The 9865-nt window shown below is 49.1% G+C and overlaps 1 protein-coding gene across 2 annotated transcripts; it reads left to right on the top strand.

The window, feature by feature from the left end:
• The first annotated feature begins 421 nt into the window (after positions 1–421).
• On the top strand, positions 422–4377 carry LOC100193102 (uncharacterized). Of its 2 annotated transcripts, NM_001358636.1 has the most exons (4): positions 453–676; positions 2140–2668; positions 3233–3688; positions 3954–4372. In NM_001358636.1, the coding sequence occupies exons 1-4, from the start codon at positions 507–509 to the stop codon at positions 4242–4244; spliced, it is 1446 nt and encodes a 481-aa protein (NP_001345565.1). In that variant the 5' UTR covers positions 453–506; the 3' UTR covers positions 4245–4372. The 2 variants fall into 2 exon arrangements, with proteins under 2 accessions (XP_008647363.1, NP_001345565.1); XM_008649141.3 differs by having other exon boundaries at positions 422–2668; positions 3954–4377.
• The last annotated feature ends 5488 nt before the right edge of the window (positions 4378–9865 follow it).

Genomic DNA, 9865 nt, shown 5'->3' with positions numbered 1-9865 from the left:
TGGACGGCGGGGCGGCGGGCGAGCAGTGGAGTCCAGGCGGACGACGGTGGACGGCGGGGCGGCGAGCTGCGGCAGGCGGCGGCCGAGCAGTGCAGAAGCTCTAGGGTTGGGCGGTTGGGCGACTGGGCGGTCTGCGGCTCTGCTTGCGGACCGGAGGGAGGACGGAAAGACTGGGCCGTGGCCGGCTAAGTGGGCCAAGTAGCTATTGGGCTGACTGGTGAGCGTGTTCGGTTTTTTTGGTTTATTCGGGTTACATGATACAAAAACCGAACCCTAACCCGATAACCGAATAGATACGATATGTGGACCGAACCCGAAAACCGAAACCCGAAAAATCGATCAATTCGGTCTATTCGGGTTCGGGTTCGGTTCGGGTTCGGTTCTCGGGTTTAAAATGCCCAGCCCTAGTACAAATTAAAGCAGCAAGGTGATCGTCCCTCCCCACCGTACAACTTGCAGCGTGCTGTCGTGCGTCAGTCTCCGCGACGGCCCGTGATCTGCCGAGGATGCGCCACACGCGCAGTTCGGACGAGGGACGGGTGACGAGGTGTGCGGTGCGCGTGAGTGAGGAGGCAAGGCTTCTCCATCTGGCAACCGGGGACCGGACGATCAACTCATCCGCGCGACTCCGCTTCGTCACGCGGCGTCGCCGGCCTCCTCCCGTGCCCGTGGATGCGTGCGTCCCTCTCCCTCTCCCTCTCGTACTGTTCCCACGCTTTTTAGTCACTCGCACGGTTCAGGATCTTGGCGTCCTGCTTCGTGGCCGTGGTGATTGCCATTTTGATTGGGAGGAGGTGCGCGCGATCTGCCTGGTTTGATTTGGATCCGGTCTGATCTGACGTGGGTATGGGTCGGTTGCTGCTGCGTCAGAGAGAGTGGCTTGTCGCGGCGCGGAAGGGGGAACGAGCTTGCAGTCCCAGTCCTGGCCGGGGGACGGTAGCCACTAGCAAGCGAGTGCGCGTCTGCCTCGGAGCGACGTCTCGCTCGCCTTTCCCCCCTTTCCTGCATCCTGTGCGCTGTGAGGAATGACGGTCTCCGCACTCACTCCTCCAACGGTCGCCATCCCCGAACCACATGGATTATTGTGGTGAGCGATTGGACTCTCTTGTTCTCTTTGGTTTGTTTTCGTGGTGGGCGAGCAAGGTGAGCAGCTGGCGGTGGGAAATCACCGGGCCTTTTTTTTATGCTTCTCCCGTGTCCGGGCTCGTCGTTGATTGATTCACTGCTCTTGCTTGGCGGCTGAGGGGCTCTGATCGGCGCATCGGGTTGGAGCAGTCGACCTTGGGAGATTTCGTGTCGCTCTGGAAGGGATCAAATGCGGCGCCTACTTACTTGGTGGTCTGGCACTGGCTGGAGAGCTCTAGTGTCAGCCAGTGTTCCTGCTGTCGCCTGCCTCATCTAGGTCCCCTCCCTTCGTTAAGCTGTTCTTGCGAGTTGTTAATCTACCGTATCGAGGGGGGGGGGGGGGGGGGGGGGGGGGTCCATTGCGGCGCCTACTTACTTGGTGGTCTGGCACTGGCTGGAGAGCTCTAGTGTCAGCCAGTGTTCCTGCTGTCTCCTGCCTCATCTAGGTCCCCTCCCTTCGTTCAGCTGTTCTTGCGAGTTGTTAATCTACCGTATCGAGGAGGGGAAGATGGACGACGAGGACTACTCGTGGGTGCGGCGCACCAGGTTCTCGCAGTCTGTCGTCAGGTCCAGCTCCGGCAGGGAGCGGTATGGCGCGTTCATCATCGACCCGTTCGGTCGTGGCGCCAAGCTGAGGCAGGACGGGTTGGGCACGGGCCCCGGGGTCTCTAGCTCGGCAAGGCGGCTGCCGATCCCCAAGGCGAGACCGGCAGTTGCCCGGTCGGAACGGAAGCTGAAGCACGCGTCTTCAGAGGGCCAATTGAACAGGGCGAGGAACGGTGATCGCTCGTCGCAAGGATCACCGGCGAAGCAGAGCCGGGAGGGGGTCGGCCTGAGCTTGGACATTCCACAGCTGCATGATGTGGCTGTTCGACCACCCAAGGAGAGCCCAGACGCTGCGCTGGATTTCTCTTTCCACTCGGACGAGCACAGCCAGAGGCTCCAGCGAGTGTGTTCCAGCCCGTCTCCTTTCTTTCTGCAGGATGCAACAGTGACAGCTGATGATGGTTCCAGAGTGCGCAGTGCATCTACGAAGGTGTCCAAGCCGCCGCCGAAACCGAAGCGAAGAGCCAAGTCCCCTATCCCCAAGCGCGTCATCTCGGACGTGTTCAAGGAGGCGAAAGCTGCCACCAAGAGGTTCTCCAGCCCGCAGCGGCAGAGGAAGCCCATGTCCCCGCGGTCACCAGACGACAGCCCTCCACTCGGCTTCGCCTCGCTAAGAGCACCGAGCAAGCTGAAGATCAATACCAGAGCATCCTCATGGCCACGAACAAACCTTGACAGTGGACCGGCAAGAGTTGCTGCGCCGGAGATCCTTGAGAGGTGGACGGTCGATCGCTCCGAGTTGCTCATCGGCCATAGATTTGCATCCGGGGCCTATAGCCGATTGTTCCACGGGATCTACAAGGACCAGCCTGTTGCTGTGAAGTTTATCAGGCAGCCCGACGATGGCGAGGACGACGAACTGTCTGCTAAGCTTGACAAGCAGTTCACTTCAGAGGTTACAATTCTGGCAAGGCTCCAACATCGTAATGTCATTAAGGTAACTGTGTGAACTTTCATGTAACATTTTGTTGAGGTGCTCGGCAACTGTGCATAGGATTGGCAGTGAACTACTGCATGTTTCTTTTGTAAATGGGTTACGATAATTGCTACATTTTTTTGTGTGTAGTTATGCTTTTCTACGTAATTATGGAACAGTCCAGTACGAAAATGCTTCCTCGTTTATTTTATATGTTGCATTAGTTTTGGTATAAGTCAAACTCTTCTATATTTAACATCTAGCATCTTCCCATAGAGGCAACAACTATGTATGGGAATATTCTTGTTAGTGGAATGACTTTGACTCATTTGACATATTTCAGTTTTAATCGAGGTTATCAATTACCATATGCCATATGGGACTGTTGATTTGCATGTACCCTTGAAATCATTCAGACAAATGAAGCCAAAGTATTTTTGTTGCTACTAGCTTTTCAAAATTATGAGACAGGCTATATGGCAAATTCACTATTTCAGAATATAGATTCTGTAGGAACCTTCCAACATATATTACCATAAAACCAGTTTTTGTTTTCTTCTAATCCATTCCCATTTTCTTGTTTAGCTTGTTGGGGCCTGTAATTGCCCGACGGTCTTCTGTGTCATCACCGAGTTTCTGTCCGGCGGTTCTCTGAGGGCTTTCTTGCGAAAGCTGGAGCGTGAAACTCTTCCTTTGGAGAAGGTCATTTCCATCGCTCTGGATATCGCACGCGGCCTGGAATATATTCACCTCCAAGGGATTGTGCACCGTGACATCAAACCCGAGAACATCTTATTTGATGGAGAATTCTGCGCTAAAGTCGTCGATTTTGGAGTGGCGTGTGAAGAAAAATACTGCAATTTGTTAGGCGATGATCCAGGTACTTATAGATGGATGGCACCAGAGATGTACAAGCACAAGCCATATGGCCGGAAGGTCGATGTGTATAGCTTTGGACTTGTCTTGTGGGAATTGGTCACTGGTTCACTCCCTTATCAAGATATGACTCCGCTTCAGGCAGCTTTTGCGGTTGTTAATAAGGTGTGTGTGCTCTTCTAACTATTTACCTTCACTTTACTGGCAACTTCAGTTTATTGTGTTCATAGACAGTCCGGGGTTCATCTCCAGCCTGTTCATGTGTACTTTGGAGTTCCTATGATCGGTAAGAACTGGGGAAAAAATGTTCATATCCAGTGTTTTCAAGAAGGAAGAAGAAAGAGTACCAGTAAACGAGTTTACTCTTTTTGCTAGTTTAGACTTCAGTTTGTGACTGATAGTTTCTTACAAACATGGGCTCTCATTTCAGAACTTGAGGCCGGCTATTCCATTGAGCTGCCCAGCAGCGCTGAAGCTTCTGATCGAGCAATGTTGGTCCTGGCAACCAGAAAGGAGGCCTGAGTTCCAGCAAATAGTTTCAGTCCTTGAAAACCTCAAGACAGTTCTTGAAAGAGATGGAACACTCGACAAGATCCCAGGCTCGATCTGCCAGGCCCTGGAACCCAATGACCAGAACAAGAAGAAGGCTGGCAACTGGATCCAGAGGCTGTCATACGCTCAACCTGCTTTCTCCGGACCTCCACCCCCAAAGTTACTCTAGTTACACGTCTTCTTGTTCTTAGCAGCTTGGTATCTGGTACTCCAGATAGCAAGTGTGTAAATTGAATATTTCTTTGTTTCGCTGGGAGACCAGAGATTTCTTCATGGTATATACTCGGATACAGTACTGATAATCGCCTAGAGGGGGGTGAATAGGGCGAAACTGAAATTTACAAATATAAACACAACTACAAGCCGGGTTAGCGTTAGAAATATAAACGAGTCCGCGAGAGAGGGCGCAAAACAAATCTCAAGCAAATGAAGAGTGTGACACGCGGATTTGTTTTACCGAGGTTCGGTTCTCGCAAACCTACTCCCCGTTGAGGAGGCCACAAAGGCCGGATCTCTTTCAACCCTTCCCTCTCTCAAACGGTCCCACGGACCGAGTGAGCTTCTCTTCTCAAATCAAAACCGGGAACAAAACTTCCCCGCAAGGGCCACCACACGATTGGTGCCTCTTGCCTTGATTACAATGGAGTTTTGATCACAAGAACAAGTGAGAAAGAAAAGAAGCGATCCAAGCGCAAGAGCTCAAAAGAACACGGCAAATCTCTCTCGCTAATCACTAAAGCCTTGTGTGGAATTGGAGAGAATTTGATCTCTTTGGTGTGTCTAGAATTGAATGCCTAGCTCTTGTAAGTGGTTGAGAAGTGGAGAACTTGGATGACTTGAATGTGGGGGTGGTTGGGGTATTTATAGCCCCAACCACCAAACTTGACCGTTGGTGGAGGCTGTCTGTTCGATGGCGCACCGGACAGTCCGGTGCACACCGGACATGTCCGGTGCCCCAGCCACATCACCAATGCCGTTGGATTCCGACCGTTGGAGTTCTGACTTCTGGGCCCGCCTGGATGTCCGGTGGCGCACCGGACATGCACTGTAGAGTGTCCGGTGCGCCAGTATGGGCACGCCTGACTTCTGCGCGCGCAGCGCGCGCATTTAATGCGTCGCAGGTAGCCGTTGGCGCCGAAATAGCCGTTGCTCTGCTGTTACACCGGACAGTCCGGTGAATTATAGCGGAGCAGCTGAAGTGAATTCCCGAGGCTGACGAGTTCCTGAGGCCATCCTTCCTTGGAGCACCGGACATGTCCGGTGTACACCGGACAGTCCGGTGAATTATAGTGGAGTCGCCTCTGGAATTTCCCGAAGGTGGCAAGTTTGAGTTGGAGTCCTCTGGTGCACCGGACACTGTCCGGTGGTGCACCGGACACTGTCCGGTGCCTCCAGACCAGAGGTGCCTTCGGTTGTCCCTTTGCTCCTTTGTTGAATCCAATATTTGATCTTTTTATTGGCTAAGTGTGAACCTTTTACACCTGTATAACTTATACACTAGAGCAAACTAGTTAGTCCAATTATTTGTGTTGGGCATTTCAACCACCAAAATTATTTAGGAACTAGGTGTAAGCCTAATTCCCTTTCAATCTCCCCCTTTTTGGTGATTGATGCCAACACAAACCAAAGCAAATAAAGAAGTGCATAATTGAACTAGTTTGCATAATGTAAGTGCAAAGGTTGCTTGGAATTTGAGCCAATATAAATACTTACAAGATATGCATGGATTGTTTCTTTCATTTTTAACATTTTGGACCACGCTTGCACCACATGTTTTGTTTTTGCAAATTCTTTTGTAAATCCTTTTCAAAGTTCTTTTGCAAATAGTCAAAGGTAAGTGAATAAGATTTGGCAAAGCATTTTCAAGATTCGAAATTTTCTCTCCCTGTTTCAAATGCTTTTCCTTTGACTAAACAAAACTCCCCCTAAATGAGATCCTCCTCTTAGTGTTCAAGAGGGTTTTGATATATCATTTTTGAAATACTACTTTCTCCCCCTTTTGAACACAATAGAATACCAATTGATAATATACTTGGAAACACGAAGTTTTGAAAATTTTAAATTGGTGGTGGTGCGGTCCTTTTGCTTTGGGCTCATATTTTCTCCCCCTTTGGCATGAATCGCCAAAAACGGAATCATTAGAGCCCTCGTAGTACTTTCTTCCCCTTTTGGTCATAAATAAATGAGTTAGAATTATACCGAAGACGAAGTTCTTTTGCTTGGTGCTCATGCTTTCTCCCCAAGAATGGAGAGTTGCACGGAGTGACGGCGAAGGATGAGTTACGGAGTGGAAGCCTTTGTCTTCGCCGAAGACTCCAATTCCCTTTCAATACACCTATGACTTGGTTTGAAATAGACTTGAAAAACACATTAGTCATAGCATATGAAAGAGACATGATCAAAGGTATATAAATGTGCTATGTGTGCAATATCAACAAAAGAAGTTCCTAGAATCAAGAATATTTAGCTCATGCCTAAGTTTGTTAAAAGTTTGTTCATCAAGAGGCTTGGTAAAGATATCGGCTAATTGATCTTTAGTATTAATGTAAGAAATCTCGATATCTCCCTTTTGTTGGTGATCCCTTAAAAAGTGATACCGAATGGCTATGTGCTTAGTGCGGCTATGCTCGACGGGATTATCCGCCATCTTGATTGCACTCTCATTATCACATAGCAAAGGGACTTTGGTCAATTTGTAACTGTAGTCTCGCAGGGTTTGCCTCATCCAAAGCAATTGCGCGCAACAATGGCCTGCGGCAATGTACTCGGCTTCGGCGGTGGAAAGAGCAACCGAATTTTGCTTCTTTGAAGCCCAAGACACCAATGATCTTCCCAAGAACTGGCAAGTCCCCGATGTGCTCTTCCTATTGATTTTGCACCCCGCCCAATCGGCATCCGAATAACCAATCAAATCAAATGTGGATCCCCTAGGATACCAAAGCCCAAACTTAGGAGTATAAGCCAAATATCTCAAGATTCGTTTTACGGCCGTAAGGTGAGCTTCCTTAGGGTCGGCTTGGAATCTTGCGCACATGCATACGGAAAGCATAATATCCGGTCGAGATGCACATAAATAGAGTAAAGAACCTATCATCGACCGGTATACATTTTGATCCACGGACTTACCTTTCGTGTCGAGGTCGAGATGCCCATTGGTTCCCATGGGTGTCTTGATGGGCTTGGCATCCTTCATCCCAAACTTGTTTAGAATATCTTGAGTGTACTTCGTTTGACTTAGGAAGGTGCCCTCTTGGAGTTGCTTCACTTGAAATCCTAAGAAATACTTCAACTCTCCCATCATAGACATCTCGAATTTTTGTGTCATGATCCTACTAAACTCTTCACATGTAGATTCGTTAGTAGACCCAAAAATAATATCATCAACATAAATTTGGCATACAAACAAATCATTCTCAAGTGTTTTGGTAAAGAGCGTAGGATCGGTCTTTCCGACTTTGAAGCCATTAGCAATAAGGAAATCTCTAAGGCATTCATACCATGCTCTTGGGGCTTGCTTGAGCCCATAAAGCGCCTTAGAGAGTTTATAGACATGGTTAGGGTACTCACTATCTTCAAAGCCGGGAGGTTGCTCAACATAGACCTCTTCCTTGATTGGTCCATTGAGGAAGGCACTTTTCACGTCCATTTGATAAAGCTTAAAGCCATGGTAAGTAGCATAGGCCAATAATATACGAATTGACTCAAGCCTAGCTACGGGTGCATAGGTTTCACCGAAATCCAAACCTTCGACTTGAGAGTATCCCTTGGCCACAAGTCGAGCTTTGTTCCTTGTCACCACACCATGCTCATCTTGCTTGTTGCGGAAGACCCATTTGGTTCCTACAACATTTTGGTTAGGACGTGGAACTAAATGCCATACCTCAATCCTAGTGAAGTTGTTGAGCTCCTCTTGCATCGCCACCACCCAATCCGAATCTTGGAGTGCGTACTCTACCCTATGTGGCTCAATAGAGGAAACAAAAGAGTAATGCTCACAAAAATGTGCAACACGAGATCTAGTAGTTACCCCCTTATGAATGTCGCCGAGGATGGTGTCGACGGGGTGATCTCGTTGGATTGCTTGGTGGACTCTTGGGTGTGGCGGCCTTTGTTCTTCATCCTCCTTGTCTTGATCATTTGCATCTCCCCCTTGATCATTGCCATCATCTTGAGGTGGCTCATTTGCTTGATCTTCTACTTCATCAACTTGAGCTTCATCCTTGAGAGCACCTAGAGGGGGGGTGAATAGGTGATCCTGTAAAACTTAAACTTATAGCCACAAAAACTTGGTTAATTGTTAGCACAATAATTGCCAAGTGGCTAGAGAGGAGCCAAAACACAATAACCACAAGAATTCAATCACAGAGATGGCACGGTGGTTATCCCGTGGTTCAGCCAAGTACAAAACTTGCCTACTCCACGTTGTGGCGTCCCAACGGACGAGAGTTGCACTCAACTCCTCTCAAGTGATCCAATGATCAACTTGAATACCACGGTGTTCTTCTTTACTTTGATCTTTTCCCGTTTGCGAGGAATCTCCACAACTTGGAGTCTCTCGCCCTTACAATTGAATTTCACAAAGAAGCACGGAGTAAGGGAGGGAAGCAACACACACAAATCCACAGCAAAATGCGCACACACACGGCCAAGAATCGAGCTCAAAAGACTATCTCAAAGTTCTCACTAGAACGGAGCTCGAATCACTTAGAATGACAAATGAATGCGCAAAGACTGAGTGTGGATGATCAAGAATGCTCTAAGGTTGCTTGTATATCTCCTCCATGCGCCTAGGGGTCCCTTTTATAGCCCCAAGGCAGCTAGGAGCCGTTGAGAGCAAATCTAGAAGGCCATCTTTGCCTTCTGTCGTCGGGTGCACCGGACAGTCCGGTGCACACCGGACACTGTCCGGTGCCCGATTTCTTTCCTTAAACAGCGCTGCCGACCGTTGCAGATCTGGGAGCCGTTGGCGCACCGGACATGTCCGGTGCACACCGGACAGTCCGGTGCCCCCTTCCGACCGTTGGCTCGGCCATGTGTCTCGCGCAGATCGCGCGACCGACCGTTGGCCCGGCCGACCGTTGGCTCACCGGACAGTCCGGTGCACACCGGACAGTCCGGTGAATTTTAGCCGTACGCCGTCGGCGAATTCCCGAGAGCGGCTACTTCGCGCCGAGTCTGCCTGGTGCACCGGACACTGTCCGGTGCACCACCGGACAGTCCGGTGTGCTAGACAGAGCTGAGTCTTGGCTGTACACAGCCAAGTCTTTTTCCATCTCTTTTCTTTTCTTCTTCTCTCTGTTTCTAACACTTGGACAAGTATATTAGTACACAAAACCAATGTACTAAGGCTTAGAAACATACCTTTACTTGTGATTTGCACTTTGTTCATCCATGGACATAGATTCACATTTAAGCACTTGTGTTTGCACTCAATCACCAAAATACTTAGAAATGGCCCAAGGGCACATTTCCCTTTCAATCCTCATTTTGAGTTGGTGGAGATGCTTGCGTGGAGGAGGATGGTTGATCTTGTGTATTTGGAAGCTCTTCGGATTCCTTAGGACACACATCCCCAATGGACATGTTCCTTAGCGCGATGCACGGAGCCTCTTCAATACCTATCTCATCAAGATCAACTTGCTCTACTTAAGAGCCGTTAGTCTCATCAAACACAACGTCACAAGAAACTTCAACTTGTCCAGTGGACCTGTTAAAGACTCTATATGCCCTTGTGTTTGAATCATATCCTAGTAAAAATCCTTCTACAGTCTTAGGAGCAAATTTAGATTT

The sequence above is a fragment of the Zea mays genome, chromosome 6 (genome assembly GCF_902167145.1).
Source record: "Zea mays cultivar B73 chromosome 6, Zm-B73-REFERENCE-NAM-5.0, whole genome shotgun sequence".
Lineage (NCBI taxonomy): Eukaryota > Viridiplantae > Streptophyta > Magnoliopsida > Poales > Poaceae > Zea > Zea mays.
The sequence above is the reverse complement of the archived record's forward strand: the minus strand, read 5'-3'. Positions and strand labels throughout refer to the sequence as shown.